This window comes from Haliotis cracherodii, unplaced genomic scaffold, assembly GCF_022045235.1.
Source record: "Haliotis cracherodii isolate W230 unplaced genomic scaffold, xgHalCrac1.p SCAF_2, whole genome shotgun sequence".
Classification (NCBI taxonomy): Eukaryota; Metazoa; Mollusca; class Gastropoda; order Lepetellida; family Haliotidae; genus Haliotis; species Haliotis cracherodii.
In genome coordinates, this window is record NW_027266275.1 from 540,121 (window position 1) to 561,522 (window position 21,402).

Genomic DNA, 21,402 nt, shown 5'->3' on the forward strand with positions numbered 1-21,402 from the left:
AGTTACACTCATGATTCAGTGGTATAAATATTATTTGTGATAGTGTTATAAAAGTTACACTCATGATTCAGTGTTATAAAAGTTATTCATGATTCAGTGTTATAAAACTTACTCGTGATACAGTGTTATAAATGTTACACTAATGATTCAGTGTTATAAAAGTTACACTCATGATTCAGTGTTATTAAAGTTACTCATGATACAGTGTTATAAATATTACACTTATGATTCAGTGTTATAAAAGTTACACTAAAGATTCAGTGTTATAAAAGTTACACTCATGATTCAGTGTTATAAAAGTTACTCTCATGATTCAATGCTATAAAAGTTACACTCATGATTCAGTGTTATAAAAGTTACTCTCATGATTCAATGCTATAAAAGTTACACTCATGATTCAGTGGTATAAAAGTTACTTGTGATAGTGTTATGAAAGTTACAGCCATCACTGAGTGTTATGAAAGTTACAGCCATCACTGAGTGTTATGAAAGTTACAGCCATCACTGAGTGTTATGAAAGTTACAGCCATCACTGAGTGTTATAAAAGTTACAGCCATGATTCAGTGTTATGAAAGCTACACCCATGTCTCAAGCTTGTTGACATGACTAATTCACAGCTTGCTCTGTACTTTGGGATGCAACCAGGAAGTGCTGCCATGGTTTCACTCATGTCTATTCACCATGTTTTATTTGTCAATAAAGAATACCACGACAGTTGGATCATACATATCAACTTTTTTAGAAGATTTTACACTGGTGACAACTCAAATGGAAATTAAGAAATTAGCAACTTTTTCCTGGGACAAAAAAGTGAAACATTATGTGACAGTTTCCTGTATAATAATGCCTTGAGACCATGGCAACATCCCCCATTGTACGAAGTGGTCAAAAACATGCAGGGGAAGTGTTTTTTATTCAGGTTCATAACAAATTACAGATGGAAGAGTGCATGCAATATATTGTGGTACGTATGCAATACAGGAAGCATTATTGCAATAAATTTGAATATTGAACAAACTTCAGGCCAATCCCCATCACTCCCAATTAAAGATAAGCATGCAAATATAGATGTATTTATGAAGTGCGGCGGTCAGGTCCAGAGAATAGGTTCCAGATATCAGTACATTTGAGAATTCAGGTTCAACTGTATTTAAATAAAAGCGTGACAAAAGAACTTCTTGTTGGCCTCGCAATTTCAAGTAAGTAAATGTCTCTGTTTTACAAGTGAAGGAGTGAGGGAAAACGTGTCACTATTTGAGAGGTGAGGAGGCAATCTAATTACTACATGTACACCTCAGTCATCAGAGGACAATCAATAATACATCGCCAGAAGAACCCAAGCCTTATACAACCCATGGTAATCAGATTAGGTGTTGGGACATGGCAGCCGGGAAATAGCGGTACACAAAAGTCTCAAGCAGAAGAAACAGAAATAGTCCTGGAAGAAATACTGGTATTGACAAAACATATGACGCCACTGTTGGCACCAGCCTCAGGGGGAAACAATATGAGATTTGTTTCATTGGCGGCAAGAGTCTCAGGGTCGGATAATATGAGTATTGTTTCATTGGCAGCAAGAGTCTCCAGGGGAACAATATGATCGAGATTTGTTTCACTGGTGGCAAGGGTCTCCAGGGGAACAATATGAGATTTTTTTCACTGGAGGCAAGAGTCTCCAGTGGAACAATATGAGATTTGTTTCATTGGCGGCAAGAGTCTCCATGGGAACAATATGAGATTTGTTTCATTGTCAGCAATAGCCTCCAGGTGAACAATATGAGATTGTTTTCATTGGCGGCAAGAGTCTCACGGGGAACAATATGAGATTTGTTTCATTGTTTGCAAGAGTCTCACAGAGAACAATATGAGATTTGTTTCTTTGTCTGGAAGAGCTTCAAGGAGAATAATATAAGTTTTTTTTCATTGTCAGCAAGAGACTCCAGGGGAACAATATGAGATTGTTTTCAATGTCAGCAAGAGTCTCAGGGGGAACAATATGAGATTGTTTTCAATGTCTGGAAGAGCTTCAGGAAGAATAATATAAGATTGTTTTCATTGGCCCATTGATCAATTCCCACTGATCAATTCCCACATGTGTCGGGCTCTGGTACCAGTGGCCCACTGATTAATTCCCACTTGTGCTGGGCTCCGCTACCTGTGGCCTAGTTATCGATTCCCACTTGTGTGATGCTCGCTACCTGTGACCTATTGATCAATTCCCACTTGTGTCGGCCTCCGCTACCAGTGGCCCACTGATCAATTCCCACCTGTGTTAGGCTATACTACCTGTGGTCCATTCATGAATTCCCACTTGTGTCAGGCTCCTCTACCTGTGGCCCATTCATGAATTCCCACTTGTGTCAGGCTCCTCTACCTGTGGCCCATTCATGAATTCCCACTTGTGTCAGGCTCCTCTACCTGTGGCCCACTGATAAATTCCCACTTGTGTTAAGCTCCACTACCAGTGGACTATTCATCAATTCATATTTGTGTCAAGCTCTGCAGCCTGTGGCCCATTGATCAATTCCCACGTATGTCGGGCTCCGCTACCTGTGTCGCACTGATAATTGTCCACTTGTGTCAGGCCCTACTACCTGTGTCCCACTGATGAATGTCCACTTGTGTCAGGCTCTGCTACCTGAGTCCCACTGATGAATGTCCACTTGTGTCAGGCTCTGCTACCTGTGTCCCACTGATGAATGTCCATTTGTGTCGGGCTCTGCTACCTGTGTCGCACTGATAATTGTCCACTTGTGTCAGGCCCTACTACCTGTGTCCCACTGATGAATGTCCACTTGTGTCAGGCTCTGCTACCTGAGTCCCACTGATGAATGTCCACTTGTGTCAGGCCCTACTACCTGTGTCCCACTGATGAATGTCCACTTGTGTCAGGCCCTACTACCTGAGTCCCACTGATGAATGTCCACTTGTGTCAGGCTCTGCTACCTGAGTCCCACTGATGAATGTCCACTTGTGTCAGGCCCTACTACCTGTGTCCCACTGATGAATGTCCATTTGTGTCAGGCCCTACTACCTGTGTCCCACTGATGAATGTCCACTTGTGTCAGGCCCTACTACCTGAGTCCCACTGATGAATGTCCACTTGTGTCAGGCCCTACTACCTGTGTCCCACTGATGAATGTCCACTTGTGTCAGGCCCTACTACCTGAGTCCCACTGATGAATGTCCACTTGTGTCAGGCCCTACTACCTGTGTCCGACTGATGAATGTCCACTTGTGTCAGGCTCTGCTACCTGAGTCCCACTGATGAATGTCCACTTGTGTCAGGCCCTACTACCTGTGTCCCACTGATGAATGTCCACTTGTGTCAGGCCCTACTACCTGAGTCCCACTGATGAATGTCCACTTGTGTCAGGCCCTACTACCTGAGTCCCACTGATGAATGTCCACTTGTGTCAGGCCCTACTACCTGAGTCCCACTGATGAATGTCCACTTGTGTCAGGCTCTGCTACCTGAGTCCCACTGATGAATGTCCACTTGTGTCAGGCCCTACTACCTGAGTCCCACTGATGAATGTCCACTTGTGTCAGGCCCTACTACCTGTGTCCCACTGATGAATGTCCATTTGTGTCGGGCTCTGCTATTTGAGTCCCACTAATGAATGTCCACTTGTGTAGGGCTTCCAGGCACAATCTGGGACCTACAAAGGTTTCATGTCCCATGTGAAACTATATATATCCGGAACATATCAATGTTTCATTGTTCTTGTTTATATATTCTGGAGCCATTTCCAAACTACCAGCTTTAGGCCATATAAACACAAAGGCTATAAAACAAACAATGCTAAATGTAGCTGAACTTGTGATATTTTAATGATGAATTCATTATACATCTTGTCTGTCCCACCATGAGAGAGTTAAGAAGCCCTAACAACAACCATGTGGCACGTATGCCTATTATGATCTGTATTGTCTCAAACAAGTGAAATGAGTTTCTAGTTTGGAATTTTAGACAAGACATCCTCATGAACATTCTGACATTTCCTCTCATGTGTTATTCATGAATGCAGAATCATCGTCATATGCCACACACAGTATTCTTTCCATGCAAGACCATTAAGGTGATAATATTCTAGGTATATTTCTCATTTTCAAAGTTTTTGCTTCAATATTCTTATATTTCAAAACATGAAGTAGGAATGTCCTATTGCGGAGAATAGGTACAAAATTAATACTAATTACTAATTCACTGCTACATTACATATTAAAGGTACTGTTCCAGTTAAAAGGTTTAGTCTACAGATTTGAAAATAACTAGTGTTAAATTCAGCTGATGTCTTGTGTATAGTGTGCATAGTGTACCACGAAGATGATTTCCAAGTAGTCCTCAGGCAAATTTCAGCGAAAGTGTAAATTGATTTAAGTGTTTCTAATACTTGGATGCTCTTATGTTTATTATAAAAGACCCGCCTTCCGAGTATTTCCCTCACACCACCACCGCCCTCCATGTGACCCCATCACCCCAGCCCCAGCCCGAGTGACCCCCCTGATCCCACCCCCGCCCTCCGAGTGACTCACTTCCGCCCCGTCGCCGCCTTCCGAGTGACTCCCTCACCCCACCACCGCCCTCCATGTGACCCCCTCACCCCAGCCCCAGCCCAAGTGACCCCCTGACCCCACCACTGCCCTCAGAGTGACCCCCTGATCACACCCCCGCCCTCCAGTGACCGACTCACCCCATCCCCACCCTCTGATTGACCAACTCACCCTATCACCACCCTTCTGAATGACCCTCTGAATGACCCACTTACACCCCATCCCCGCCCTCCGAGTGACCCATTTCCTACCCATCCCCACCCTCTGATTGACCAACTCACCCCATCCCCACCCTCTGATTGACCAACTCACCCCATCACCACCCTTCTGAATGACCCTCTGAATGACCCACTTACACCCCATCCCCGCCCTCCAAGTGACCCATTTCCTACCCATCCCCACCCTCTGATTGACCAACTCACCCCATCACCACCCTTCTGAATGACCCTCTGAATGACCCACTTACACCCCATCCCCGCCCTCCGAGTGACCCATTTCCTACCCATCCCCACCCTCTGAATAACCAACTCACCTCACCACCACCCTCCGAGTGACCAACTCACCCTATCCCTGCCCTCCGAGTGAACAACTCACCCTATCCTCACCCTCCGAGTGACCGACTCACCCCACCCACACCCTCTGAATGACCCTCTGAATGACCAACTTACATCCCATCCCTGCCCTCCGAGTGACTAACTCACCCTATCCCCGCCCTCCGAGTGACCGACTCACCCTATCCCCGCCCTCTGAATGACCAACTCACCCAATCCCCTCCCTCTGATTGACCAACTTACCCCATCACCACCCTCTGAATGGCCAACTCACCCAATCCCGTCCCTCCCAGTGACCGACTCACCCCATCCCCTCCCTCCGAGTTACCCATTTACCCCATCCCCGCCATCTGAATGACCACTCATCCCATCCATGCCCTCTGAAAGACCACTCATCTCACCCATGCCTTCTGAATGACCGCACAGCCCACCCACGCCCTCTGAATGACCACACAGCCCACCAACGCCCTCTGAAAGACCACTCATCTCACCCACGCCTTCTGAATGACCACACAGCCCACCCACGCCCTCTGAATGACCACACAGCCCACCCCAACCTATGAATGACCACGTACCCAACCCATGCCCTCTGAATGACCACACAGCCCACCCATGCCCTCTGAATGACCAGACAGCCCCCCCACGCCCTCTGAATGACAATGTACCCCAACCATGCCCTCTGAATGACCACTCATCTCACCCACGCCCTCTGAATGACCACTCATCTCACCCATGCCCTCTGAATGACAACACAGCCCACCAACGCCCTCTGAATGACAACACAGCCCACCCACACCCTCTGAATGACCACTCATCTCACCCACGCCCTCTGAATGACCACTCATCTCACCCACACCCTCTGAATGACCACACAGCCCATCCACACCCTCCGAATGACCACACAGCCCACCCACGCCCTCTGAATGACCACACAGCCCACCCATGCCCTCTGAATGACCACACAGCCAACCCACGCCCTCTGAATGACCACACAGCCCACCCACACCCTCTGAATGACCACACAGCCCACCCACGCCCTCTGAATGACCACACAGCCCACCCACACCCTCTGAATGACCACTCATCTCACCCACGCCTTCTGAATGACCACACAGCCCACCCACACCCTCTGAATGACTACACAGCCCACCCACGCCCTCTAAATCCCTTGCCTCAGGATGATGTCTTCATCTATCTTACGATTCTTAGCCGTTATACATATATTGTTTCTGCTATTTCTGTTAATCCTTAAAAACAACATTGCATACATTGTTGATGTGTGAAGTGATCTTTGATCTTGACATTGTGAATAATAAAAATAACAACTAACAATCGGTAACTGGTATTTAATTACAAACATCATGTTTGGGTAATAAATAAAAACGTGTCACTGACTTTTGTCGGCTTGTCAATGTGTCTGAACATTTATCAAACGAAAACATTCGCAAACTCTATAAAAATGAGATTTTTTTTACAAAGATTTATACATTCGTGTCAATTATTCTAGAAAATTAAGTTAGATGTAACACAATTACTGTAATAGTCTTACAGGATCACTATACATGTGGAGTTGTTTGTTTACCGACGTTCCAATGATTGTACAAGTTCCATCCAATTGAGACTGTTTTTGGTTATAAATAATTACATTGAAATTTGCTAATTTTTAGAAATTAAGGAACTTGAGTGTTTTCCCTTCGTCAGCAAACAATAAATTATGATCGAATGTGAAAAATGATAAGATTATAAAGAAAATATCAGACTGCATTCCATTCAACGTGAAGTGCCAAAAGTCAACAATGGCCAAACAAACAACTCCACATGCATAGTGAGACTACTACAATAATTTTGTTACATCTAACTTAATTTTCTAGAATTATAGACATGCATGTATACATCTGTGTAAAAAAATATCTTATTTTTATAGAGTTTGCAAATGATTTCGTTTGATAAACTTTCCGACACACTGACACGCCGACAAACGTCGGTGACACGTTTGGGCGTGGCCTAACTCGCGATTTGTTTAGTTGAACAAAGTCAACAAACACAGCAAATAATGACAAATATTGGACTGATATACATTCTAAGTAAACCATTCAATAGCAATATAATGCAGTTTACAAAAAATAATCAAATACTTGCAATTTTAGCTATCATTTCTGAAACAGGAAGCCCATACCGCATGACGCATTGAAGCAAAATACTGTATGCAAAAGTTAGTAAGCTATCATAAAACAAATTCAGAAACAGATTCCAATTCAAAAGAAAATACATAGTTTACTATTTTTCAACAACTGTTTACTATTTATTGATCTGGATAGCAGTCTTAACTCCTATTTGGTTCATATTTATTCGTGATTGCCACCGGTGCGTAACATCAAATTTGTAGGTCTAAATCCGAAACCGTAAAGGATTCCACGCACGATGATTTGAAAATTATTTTCTGAAAACGACGGCAGCGGAGAATGATATAACATTTTGATATGCCATGATAATAACAACAGAATATAGTTATTGGTCTGTCATTGAAAGAAGGACAATTTAGAATATTAAGGATTGTTTTTAAAACATTTACTTCGCCTCCCCAATCTTCAGAACGGATGAAAGTAGGTACACACTTCGACTGGATGAATGTAGGGCCTATGTGATTTTGTACCCAAAACAAAATTGTACCCAAAGTACTTGGTGATTTTGTACCCAAGAAAACAAAACTAAATCTGTTTGATCATATTTATTTTTTCATGTTTATCGCAAACAATGAGCTGAACATTATGATAAAACATTTCATCAAGTTCATAATATGACTAACCTAAATGTACCTGGTCCTTAAGTGCAGTCAGTCCACATTGGCACAACTCAAATTGACTGATTGCGATAGGAATGTAATAAATTCTTGTAATTTTGTTGATATTAAAACAGCAATAAGTTATGCCAAGGTCGAGCGAAGCACGCCATGTTTAATGTTCGAACATCTGCTAGCATCATCACACGGTACTTGTATTTTCGTATATCGTAAATATTCAACCAAAACACTTGAAATAAGGATTGGTGAATATTTATCATTTATTGTTTCCTGCAAATTTGATAACGTGACATGTTAGATTAACTTGAATGTTTGTATTTCTGCAACTGACATGATGACCTCGAAAATTTAGTTTTTTTTCTGTTTAACGTTTGGATAATAAATTTACAGAAATGGTTCATAATTTACCATCGTGCTGTTATTTACCAATAAAAATCATCGAATGTATACTCAGTTAAAAATTAAGATATCGGAGATCTGATTATTGAAATCAATTTGACCAAATTTAACGATTTAAAAAGGTTCCTAACATGAAACATAAACACCTTCAATAACGTAAATTCAGGCAAGATCACAAAAATTTACAAATTTTGTGTTCGTTTTGGTCGTAACCTTGGTATGATTGAAAACATCAGGATTTTATTACATAGTAATGTGTATTTTTCTATCAGGAATAAATGTGCAAAATATTTCTTCAATTGGCCCTTGTTTAATGAAGCACCGACTGTTTGAAATCACCCACCCTCTTTACAGCGCCTTATGCTAAAATTAATCCAGCAGGCAGGGCTCAGAAGTGTGAAAACAATTCAGCAGGCTAAAGGTTAACATGCGATGTTTTCTTTTGAGGTAAATAAACTACTGAAAGTTTTGATATTTTGTTAGCTGAGCATATATGCATACTTAAAATATACGCAAAGCCTACTCGTTAAACAAAGCTTTAACTGAAAAAACCCTTTCATTAATCGACCAAGGATGTTTCTCACACACATGGTGATGAGGATGTTAAAACATCAGTACACGTGATGAGGATATATCTGACACACATGGTGATGGGGATGTTAAAACATCAGTACACATGATGAGGATGTTTCTGACACACATGGTGATGAATTCCTATCGCCTACCTGACACTTGGTTGTGTAGATGGCAGGCCTCGGAAATCAGTCACCTTAGAAAACCGTCGGCGACTTCTACTTCTACTCATGATAAATCCTATACACATGAAATCCTAGGTCACACTATATTACAACATCTCAGAAACATTAAGTTTCTTAAATATAACCAGTTTATAACAAAGTCTTTCTCCCAAAGCACCTTTCCCACGATGTCCCAGGAAGCCACTACATGACATTACAATGATCTCGGTTTGGAAGTGTATTCAGAAGTGTTTATGAATAATTAACACACAAAAATTCTGTTGTTGCCATGGTAACCCATTCAATGTATCTCCTGCAACATGTATATACCCTGTGCGTGGGACGACAGAGATGTAGCACAAGGATTTGCTTATTAATTTTTCACAATTGACTTTACCTTTCAGTTCACATTTCCGCATCTAGTACTCAGGTCAACTGAATTTTAATGCTTTCAGTGACAACATCCAAAATCAGTAGCTTTCCATCTGGCATTAGTGATTGTTGCTCATTTAAACTTGTTCTTCCTAGGTTATTTATCTAGAGCTGGTACATTGTTTGTATTAATGCAAATGGTAAAGCCTCTTGAAATCACACAATTTCCTGGAACAGTATAAGCATATATAAGTATTCCAAGTTAAGTGTTGATGGCTAATTAAGAGCTAAGATTTGTGTTTGTATGCTATTACTGATAGGATTCCCAAAACAACAGAACCCATTCAGGATCTGAATCAAGTCTTCTCTTGGAAATAATCAGAATCTGATCTTGAAACAGATACAGACTGTAGAAACTGCTTCACAAAAACCAAAAAGCTTTCTTCTTCTACAAACGATAGGGTTTTGATTTCAATTCCTTGTTTTTCCTTAATGTATGTAAATCAGTGAAATCTGTCAAAAAAGGACCTTTACAGTTCAGACACAGTGATCAACTTCAAACCTACCACCATCAACAGTGATCCACTTCAAACCTATTCCTATCCACATTGATCCACTTCCACTCTATCCCCACCCAGTGATCCACTTCCAACCTATCCCCACCCACAGTGATCCACTTCCACCCTATCCCCTACCACAATGATCCACTTCCAACCTATCCCCACCAACAGTGATCCACTTCCACTTATTCCCACCTACAATGATCCACTTCCAACCTATCCCCACCCAGTGATCCACTTCCGACCTATCCCCACCCAGTGATCCACTTCCACCCTATCCCCACCAACAGTGATCCACTTCCAACCTATTGCCAGCCACAGTGATCCACTTCCAATCTATCCCCACCAACAGTGATCCACTTCAAACCTATCCCCACCAACAGTGATCCACTTCCAACCTTTCCCCACCCAGTGATCCACTTCCAATCTATCCCCACCAACAGTGATCCACTTCCAATCTATCCCCACCAACAGTGATCCACTTCCAACCTTTCCCCACCCAGTGATCCACTTCCAATCTATCCCCACCAACAGTGATCCACTTCCAATCTATCCCCACCCACATTGATCCACTTCCAACCTATCCCCATCCACATTGATCCACTTCCATCCCATCCCCAGCCACAGTGTTCCACTTCCATCCCATCCCCACCCAGTGATACACTTCCAACCTTTCCCCACCTACAATGATCCACCCACCGTATCCCCACCCACAGTGATCCGCTTCCAACCTATCTCCACCTACAATGATCCACTTCCATCCATCCCCATCAACAGTGATCCACTTCCACCTATCCCACCCAATGATCCACTTCCACCCTATCCCCATCCACAGTGATCCACTTCCAACCTATCTCCACCTACAATGATCCACTTCCATCCATCCCCATCAACAGTGATCCACTTCCACCTATCCCCCTCCACATTGATCCACGTCCACCCTTTCCCCACCCACAGTGATCCGCTTCCACCTATCCCCATCCACATTGATCCACGTCCACCCTATCCCCACCAACTGTGATCCACTTCCACCTATCCCCATCCACATTGACCAACGTCCACCCTATCCCCACCCATAGTGATCCACTTCCATCCTATCTCAACACACAATGATCCACTTCCAACCTATCCCCATCCACATTGATCCACGTCCACCCTATCCCCACCAACTGTGATCCACTTCCACCTATCCCCATCCACATTGATCAACGTCCACCCTATCCCCACCCATAGTGATCCACTTCCATCCTATCTCAACACACAATGATCCACTTCCAACCTATCCCAACCTACAATGATTCACCAACCCTATCCCCACCCACATTGATCCATTTCCAACCGTTCCTCACCTACAGTGACCCACTTCCACCCTATCCTCACCCACAGTGATCCACTTCCAACCTATCCCCACCGTGATCCACTTCCAACCTATCCCCTCCAAAAGTGATCCACTTCCACCCTAACCCCACTGTGATCCACTTCCAACCTATCCCCACCCACAGTGATCCACTTCCCCCTTTCCCCACCGTGATCCACTTCCAAACTATCCCCACCCACAGTGATCCACTTTCACCCTATCCACAGTGATCGACTTCCACCCCCTATCCCCACCCACAGTGATCCACATCCACCCCACCCACAGTGATCCACTTCCACCCCCTATCCCCACCCACAGTGATCCACTTCCATCCCCTATCCCCACAGTGAACCTCCACTCAGGGTTGCCTTATTTACAGAATCAATTCACATCACATACTAACATTCCAAGATCAGTCTCAAATTGCCACAGTGGAATCCATCTTTGGTGAAGGAAATGTGAAAGGTTATACAGCCTAGGTAATCTGCAGGTGCTTCCTGCAAACATGATCTCAGCTTAACATTTCAGCAAGCAAAATGATCATTTGAGTCATGAGAAGATTAACACAGCTTATAATTGAATAAACGGCTTGATGAATGGAAGCTTTCAGGGCCGCTGGCTATACATACCTTGTTCTGAACGAGACTTGTCTGCTTTCAGCTTGATCCACTTCAACACATGATGTGTGGAGAGTGAGAGAGAGAAGAGGATAGAGAGAGACACACAGAGAGACAGCCAGACAGAAGAGGAGAGAGAAGAAAAGAGAGATGAAAGAAGAGAGAGACAGAGAAGATGAGTGAGAGAGGATAGAGAAGAGGTAAGAGGAAAGAGAAAAAAAGAGAGAAAGAGAGGAGATGAGAGGGAGGAGAGAGAAAAGAGAGAGATGTAATGTTCAACTGCCATGTGTCAGTTTACGTAATCAGGTATGCTACGAACAATATGTTTTTTGGCTTTTAAACATAATTATGATGCTGATGACTAAACAATGTACATTCCATGAGATAATGATGTGCAGTTGCAGCAGGGCATGGAGTCATCCCGAAGGTGACATCCTTACCTTGTCAGCGTGCTGACAGGGTTAACCTCTTTGGTCATGTGGACAAGGCGCCCGACCTCAGATCAGAAGATCCGTGGTTCGAATCCCATCACCGGACTCCTCAATCTCCTCAAAGCGGAGCTCTCTATACCGAGAGTATAACAAAGGTGTCACGCGCTGGGAAGGAGCTTGAGCTACCAAGTGACCATATTATCTCCCTTGATCGTTGCTGGGATACAAAATGGCAGATGATTTAGACATCGTCCCAAATATTTCTTGTTTTATCTGACAATTACTCTTTCAACACTGTAGGCCGGGTACACCAGCCAATAAAATCTCATGTTACAGCTACTAAAAGACTCCAGGCGATGTTATGTCCGTGTAAATGAAAAAACATGCTCTCTAGAAATGTGTCATGTGTCAGTCTTCGACGAACATGATATTCATACGAAGTTTCGAAAACGGAGGTATTTCTTCATGCTGCTGAGCGGACAGTCGCTGTTATCGGGAAATGGGTGATGACAGATACTCTTTATAATTCTTTTTAAAATAATTTTGAAATTACGTTAACAATGAAAATAAAAAGGAAATAGGACAAAGTGGATTTTATGAACTCTTATATTATAATCTGGACATTATGATTGTGTCAGCTTACATTTTGTTATTTACAACAAGCTTAATTAAGTTGTAAATGCTTTATTTAAATAATGTGATAAACATAGCTTTCATATTTTTAGACCTTTAAAATGGTGTATAACATGTAGTAGCAAAGATGTTTTACAAGCAGATATTTTCTTTGATAAATGTTGGCTTCATCTATCACACAAGAGTCTCTGGGAACTCGGTGTCGCAGCAGTAAATGTTTCTGGTTTACTGGTGTTGATAGAGTTAATACAGGGTATAAGTTACTATAACTGTGATTTACTCATGAAAATGTAAATTGGTGATTTATTGCAATACATATTGCAATACAGGTTAAAGTATGTCAATATAATGCAATACAAAATCCAGGTCAATACACTGCCCTAGATAACAGGTTGTTACGATCTTGCAATATGACAACATCAATTGCCTAAACCATTGATCAGTCCAATATTTAAGCCATTCCTGATTTTGGAAATGTTTCAACTGTTACAAAAGTAGGGCATTGATTGTTATTGAGATATCTTGTCATGGTGTCAGAATGTTTTTATCACGTTGGCCATGAATTGCCCATGTTAGTGTTCCTAGAACATATCTCTGTAAATAGTCTGAATGATAGCGTCCCGGGGAACAAGGCCAGAATGCTTCATTGTACGGAAATCGTGAAAACAGTGAAAATGCAACCATTAAGGATTATTGACACTGTATTAGTTCTGAAGAAGCTGAAAATTTTAAGCCTAAAAATTAATTAATATAGAGAAGAGGTCTGCCATGAGTTAAGAAAAGTTAGATCTCTCAGCATAATGAACTATTACAAACAGCGAAGTAACAGGAGCCATTGGGTGATTTACAATCTGTATCTTCCTGAAACCATGTTCAGGTATATAAAGTGTCAGGTTGATATGCCAAGCATATTAGCATATATGATATAGTCAATGAGTCTCTATAATATGCCTATTCAGTAATAAAAAACTTATGGCACAGTCCAATGGCTGTATTTATTTGGGTAGGTCATTTATTAAAAAGTAAAGTTTTAGCATGATTTAGAATTGGGAATAGGTGCATTTACCAAAAGCTAAAAATGATACATTACATTATGCATTATGGTGTGATAAATCAGTGCATCATGCAACCTGGGCCTTGTCTCATGTTTGTACTCATGGATAAAAGTGTTTGCGTTTCTTTTCAGATACAAGCTGCAAAAGATTATCAGACTGTACTTTGACAAAAAAACATTGATGTTAATTTTCAGTTTGCTTCTTCTGTCATAACGACTGTAGTTGGAAAAAACATATTTGTTTGCAAAATTAATGATTTCAAATAATGAAGTAAATTTATCATATCGATCATTGATGTATGAAAGACCATTTGCCTCAGAACATATTTACTCCTGTTACGCTGAAAATGACCAAACTGTGTTCACATAAGTGTGATTACAGCAAGCTTTTGGGGGACACATGAACAGAAATAGGGTATGTCTCATGTGCCTTATGTGTAAAAGTCCATATTCAACTCACAAATTGGATATTTCTATTTCAGATCAGTTATTTCCATGTATATTCTCACCAGAAAGACAGATATACAGACATATGATAATTGTTAGTCAGTGAGTGAATATTGTTTACACAACAGTCACAATCATAATCATGATAAATATCCGAACCAGACAAACCAGTGACTTATAACACAGCAATGATGAAAGCCATCTCAGTAACACGGATCAGTGGATGGAGTGGAGTTCATTCATAGGAGAAGTATTAGTCATGGGGTATTTCAGTCAAGATTCCACACACTGGACTCATTACAAGACTACAAAGAGGAACTAGAATTGTTTAAGTTTCATAAGATTTACTGCTGGATACGACAACAGACATTGGCAATGTTCAGGGTGACCTTACTCATATTGTATCACATTGTAATTCTTTTCTTTTCATAACAACTATAACCATTCAACATCAAAGATTAACAATATGTATTCATTACTGATATTGTAATAATTCAGAGTGATATATGGAACAGTAAGACAATGTTATTGACGCAGCTACAGGCGGAGACTTATCTAAGGGAAATAACTCCTGGCTCAAACTAAATGAACAAGAAATCTTTAAAATGGTTTCAGGGTAATGTTCATACACAATATAATTCTCTTGATTTATTGAAATAGACGAGTTGTTATTTAACTGTAAACTGTAGGAGGATTTCTAGGATGTATGCATAATGGCTGAGTGGGATAAACATGCGATGTTACCATGGCAATAGGCATTGAATGATTTCATTTCTTGTGAAACAGGATCTTGTAAACATGATCAAACATGGCGAGTTTAAGTTCACTTCAGCATTCAGTTTCACAACAACTGTAAAACACACGAAATGAACATAGAATTATTGGTGACATCTTAAACTATTCATTGGTGATTTGATAAATCACCAATACTTATGAGTACCTGTGTGATATTTCTGTAACCAATCTCCAAATAAATATCTGACATTTAGATTTCTAAACATTCACAAAGTAATGCTGTAAATGGGTGAATTAATAATAATAATAATAATAATAATAATAATAATAATAATAATAATAATAATAATAATAATTTATGTATTTGTATAGCACAGCATTCACTGTGCGTAAGTGCTCTGTGATTTAATCAAATGTAAAATATAAGACAATACTATGAAGTGCCTAAATATTAGAGACCACTGAAGATATCACAGAATAGAGAATTCAAAAGTGTATTTGTGTGCATGATGCAAGTTTTATTCAACATCAATGTGAGGACCAAGGTAGAGGGACATATCCTTCAGGCATCTAGGGGGTTAAGTCAGTAGGGGCCTGCGTGCTACCAGGGGTTAGTCAGTAGGGGTCAGTAAGGGTCTGTAGGGATCTGCATGCTACCAGGGGTTAGTCAGTAGGAGTCTGCGTGCTACCAGGGGTTAGTCAGTAAGGGTCTGCATGCTACCAGGGGTTAGTCAGTAGGGGTCTACTTGCTACCAGGGGTTAGTCAGTAGGGGTCTGCTTGCTACTGGGGGTCAAGTCAGTAGGGGTCTGCATGCTAGTAGTCAGTCAGTGGGTTAGTCAGTAGGGGTCAGTAAGGGTCTGTAGGGATCTGCTTGCTATTGGGGGTCAAATCAGTAGGGGTCTGCATGCTACCAGGGGTTAGTCAGTAGGAGTCTGCGTGCTACCAGGGGTTAGTCAGTAAGGGTCTGCATGCTACCAGGGGTTAGTCAGTAGGGGTCTCCTTGCTACCAGGGGTTAGTCAGTAGGGGTCTGCTTGCTACTGGGGGTCAAGTCAGTAGGGGTCTGCATGCTAGTAGTCAGTCAGTGGGTTAGTCAGTAGGGGTCAGTAAGGGTCTGTAGGGATCTGCTTGCTATTGGGGGTCAAATCAGTAGGGGTCTGTATGCTACCAGGGGGTTAAGTCAGTAGGGGTCTGCATGCTACCAGGGGTTAAGGCAGTAGGGGTCTGCATGCTACCAGGGGTTAGTCAGTAGGGTCTGCATGCTACCAGGAGGTTAAGTCAGTAGACGTCAGTAGGGCTCTGTATGAGACCAGGGAGTTAAGGCAGTACAGGTCTGCATGCTACCAGGGGGTAAAGTCAGTAGGGGTCTGCATGCTACCAGGGGCTTAAGTCAGTAAGGGTCTGCAAGCTACCAGGGGTAAAGTTAGTAAGGGTCTGCATGCTACCAGGGGATTTAGTCAGTAAGGGTCTGCATGCTACCAGGGGTAAAGTCAGTAAGGGTCTGCATGCTACCAGGGGATTTAGTCAGTAAGGGTCTGCATGCTACCAGGAGGTTAAGTCAGTATGGGTCTGCATGCTACCAGGGGTAAAGTCAGTAAGGGTCTGCATGCTACCAGGGGATTTAGTCAGTAAGGGTCTGCATGCTACCAGGGGATTAAGTCAGTAAGGGTCTGCATGCTCCCAGGAGGTTAAGCCAGTAGATGTCAGTAGGGGTCTGCAAGCTACCAGGGGTTAAGTCAGTAAGTATCTGTATGCTACCAGGGGTTAAGTCAGTAAGGGTCTGCATGCTACCAGGGGATTAAGTCAGTAGGGGTCTGCATGATACCAGGGGTAAAGTCAGTAAGGGTCTGCAAGCTACCAGGGGTAAAGTCAGTAAGGGTCTGAAGCTACCAGGGGTAAAGTCAGTAAGGGTCTGCAAGCTACCAGGGGTAAAGTCAGTAAGGGTCTGCATGCTACCAGTGGGTTAAGTCAGTAGGGGCCTGCAGGCTACCAGGGGGTTAAGTCAGTAAGGGTCTCCATGACAAAGTAATATATATAGTAGAACTGAATATGGCCTGGTATCTCGCAATACATTCGTATCACAATACAGACTGACGATACTACTGGTATCACGATACACCACTTCAAATAGTGAGGAATGATGAAATCACTAAAATACAGCTAAAAAAATCTCTTTTTTTTCATATATTTATATATGTTAACTCAAAAACTTAAACAAAGAAAAACACAAGAACAAAACAGTTTTAAATGAATGGATGGTTAAGTCAGAGTGACCTCCTCCTTGTGTTCTGCCATGCTTACAGGTGGTGCTATGCTACTTCTTACATTATGGGAGGTAAATCTAGGAGTTTCTGTTCTATTAGACTATCGCAATATCACAAAGTGATGATCCAAGTATCGATGATATCGTAGGTATCGGTGAATCGTTACAGCCCTAATATATAGTGTTCCAACAACACCCCCCTTCAGCATTACTGTTTGTCTTAAAAAAGATGTGCTGTAAATATCTTAAAGGCATTATGATTTCTTTCAAAATCTATCATCAAGGATGATGAATTATATTAAAATGATGGGACTTAATTTGAATATCAACATGTTATAGAATATGTCTGAGTCGTTCCTGACATACGTGATTACTTTCATAGAGATAACCGAGAAGTCTGTCAAATTGACGTTTTCAGCTATTTATTGCAAAAGAACTGTAATTTCACCATTTATATTAAAGAAACATAGGACTGTATTACATTTAGTATAAAATAGTCTTATTCATGTCTTGAAATGACAACAATTAATGTCTCAGCTATGTGCATGCATACAATATAAGTGATAGTTTGGAATTGCAAAATAAGAGAAGAAAAATGAGCATTTCATGGCTAAATAGATGTTAACTATTCCCTGTATCTCACTGGAAAGAGACAGTGTCGTCTACTAGTCTATCACATTTGGCTGTGATCAGGAATGTTATCAGAGAGGCCAAAAATGGGACTCAACCTACAAAATTACTAGAATCAGTACCTTACTGAGAAAGTGTTATCCCAAATATAACATTTGTTTTAATGGCATGGTGTATTCAGAGGCCAAGAAGGAAGAGGAAAATCAAATATCATGGAATACCCTAACTGAAAGTGTTTGCTGCATTAGTTTTCGAAACACAGAAAATAATATGATTGTAAATAAATGACAGATAGACGCTTTCTTAGGGACTGCAAATGAAACTAAATGAAACTGAATGAAAAATAACTTTGAAACCTTTTTTGGCTTAGATCTGTAATTCTGTAAAGTAATATGGGATAAAGTAATAAGTGATACTTGTACAAATATTTGCTCCCCCTGTCAAAAAAAGTTAACTACGGCCTTGCAGATGTTACATGTTGAGAAATCTTACAGGACAACAGGAATGAAAAATGTATTAACCAAATGTTGGGTGAAGAATGGCGCGCCCCTACGACCTTACAACCAGAAGCGGTTTACGACGTAGTACCAATACATAACAGATAGACAGACCTCCAGGTGGCCTACAGATCCGAGGTCAGTTTCCGTTTCCACATTTGAGTCTTGACCATCCATCGTCAAAATCAAAACCAGAACGATTACTCCCATCCCAATGATGAATATATTACATCTATACTTACTCGGGATTCTGATGTTCCCGTGGCAAGAACGTTTCGTCGTCAGACGTCTTTGTCAGCCCAAGAGTTCGACTTCCACTGCTGGTCTGTCGCTGCCGTCCACTGGGTGACTTTGACCTTGACCGACGTCGCGCAGGCGCCGGAAGTGAAGACGATGTCGCCATTTCTGCTTTCTTGATTTCTGATTGGTCGATAGATCTAGGTTTACTGAAAGCAAATAGAAGTGTAAGTAGAAGGTGTAAATATAGGTGGATAAAAGTATAAAAGTATCACACTGTCTGTCCGTCAAAGTCCTTATATTTAAGTATTGACTGTGTATTTCTTTCGGTTCATTGAGGTATGAATCGAAAAACCGATGTGCAAACTGTATGAATCCGCGTAAGTTTGCACATCGGTATTTCGATTTATAACTCAATGAACCGAAAAAAATACACAGTCAATGCTTATAATTAAATTCGACAACGTTAAACATGTTTTATCTTCTATAGTTTAACCAAAAGCAGTTATATATATCAAAGCAGGCAAAAATGACGAGATTGATAAAGATAGACACAATTTTATGGATAACAACTTCTTTAATACTGTGAAAAGCGACGTTTCGGTATAGATCCTTACACCGTTGTCAAGCAAAACTTGTCTTTCTATACCGAAACGTCGCTTTCCACAGTCTTGCTTGACAACGGTATAAGGATCCATACCGAAACGTCCTTGCTGTGATTTGGAATGGAATGGCTATCTTTCGATACTAACAACGCAAGTAAAGGAAATTAATTCTGTAAAATTACTGAGGTCAACGAAATTGATTTATTGAGGGAGAGGGTTCACGCGTCGGGGTGTTTTCCATAACTTCTCCATAAACTTCATTTTCAACAGCAGTAAGTATAAATTTCATCCTCATGCTCCCGTTCAACTCGAAATGCACCTCTTTACAAACTTATGTGACGTCATATATAAATCCGCGCCTGAAGGTTGACCTCGCCTCAGTGCATCGAGGTCATGTTTATATTTTTGATCATCTTCCTGTAACCTATTTTTAAGATTTGATTTATCCCAAATATTGTTTGTAAATTTGTTCAGAGAATGAAATTATGTTGACATTCTAGATTGTGCTGTATATATTCAAATAACTATTTTTCTTTGCGTAACTGAGTATGAGTGGGGAAACGAATGTGACCGAGAGCCGGTGTCACGAAATATATTCGCCCCCAGAATAAAGTCTCCCCCCGGCGAATTTATACCGGTACAGTTCCGCCCCTCTCGAAATAAACTCTCCCCCACCCTACGAAATAAAATCTCCCCCCAGAATATTTCCTCCCCCGGTCGTTTTATAAATACTTGCCATGCAGTTCAATAGTTGATGTTATTTTGGGTTAGGTAATGTTGTAATCTATTTTTAGCCATTGATTCCATTACTTTGCATAAGTTTGAAGTTGAGATAATGGTCGATATGAGTTAGCTTGATTAGCTGGTTTATTAGGTTTAGGGATTGGTATAACTAGAGCCTGTTTCCAGGGAGTAGAATATAGTTTTAGGGTGCGTTTTTTAATTATTTGTTAAGAAGTTAGGTCTAATCCTGGGGCTGTGCCCTTTTTCCTGTTTTGGATTACGTAGAGGAGCTCCTCCATTTTGTAGGGTTGGTTTATTTCTAGATTGTTATTGTTTGGTTCTTTTGTGGGTTTGTTTTTTGTTTTAAGTTTATCTTGGAATTTTTGGCTGAAGTTGGTGTTGCTGCTAACGGCCGAAAAGTGGTTGGCGAGATTATTTGCTTTTTGGGCGGGGTTGGTTGAGTTGTTAATGTTAGTTTTTTTTATGTCGTTTTAAGCCTCTAATGGCGTGGATTTTGCGCTAGACCGTTCTGGCATCTGTACGGTTATTTATACCTTCGCAGAATTTTTTCCAGTCTCTACTTTTGGCTAGTTGGACTAGTTTTTGAACCTGGTGGTTTAGTTCGTGGGCTATGTTTAGATGTTTGTAGTTGCGTTTTGCTTTATTGAAGGCTGATTTACGTTTTCGTCTAGTCTGTTCTATTTCCTCATTCCACCATGGTACGGTCGGTTTGCCTGATGTTTTGAAGGGGATGGAGGTTTTGGCTGCCTTTATTATATATTAGTCTGTTAGGTTTTTACAATAGATTTCTGGATCATTATTTTCTATTTCGTTTAAGTTAGCTTCGTTGCAGATATCTTTGAATTGGTCCCAGTTAGCTTTATTGTAATGGAATTTTGGTTCTTGGTTTTCTGTTTGGATTGGTACGTTTGTATTTACTATGGTTATGTTTATCGGGAAGTGGTCACTACCTAGCGGGACGCCGTGCACTTCCCATTGAGTACTTTGAGATAGATCTGCGGTGCATATGGTTAGGTCGATAGCCGACATTTTTTGGTTTATCTTATCGTAACTCGTGGCTTGGTTGTTATTTAGGAGTACTAGGTCGTTTGTTTCTATCCATTCGGAGATTAATTTGCCATGATTATCTATTTTATCATCTATGCTCCATGTAGGATGGTGAGCGTTAAGTTTCCT

General features: G+C 41.3%; 1 protein-coding gene across 7 annotated transcripts in view; it reads right to left on the reverse strand.

Moving 5' to 3' along the window:
- Nucleotides 1–21,402, reverse strand: part of LOC139469345 (BAI1-associated protein 3-like) — a 237,175-nt gene that overhangs the window by 169,279 nt on the left and 46,494 nt on the right. For all 7 annotated transcript variants that reach the window (XR_011653725.1, XM_071251489.1, XM_071251487.1 and 4 more), the window contains one exon: nt 18,883–19,086. Coding sequence is in view for 6 of the 7 variants with exons in the window: in XM_071251487.1 (XP_071107588.1) it covers nt 18,883–19,086 (204 nt within the window). In the remaining variant the exon portion in view is untranslated. The remainder of the gene's footprint in view (nt 1–18,882; nt 19,087–21,402) is intronic.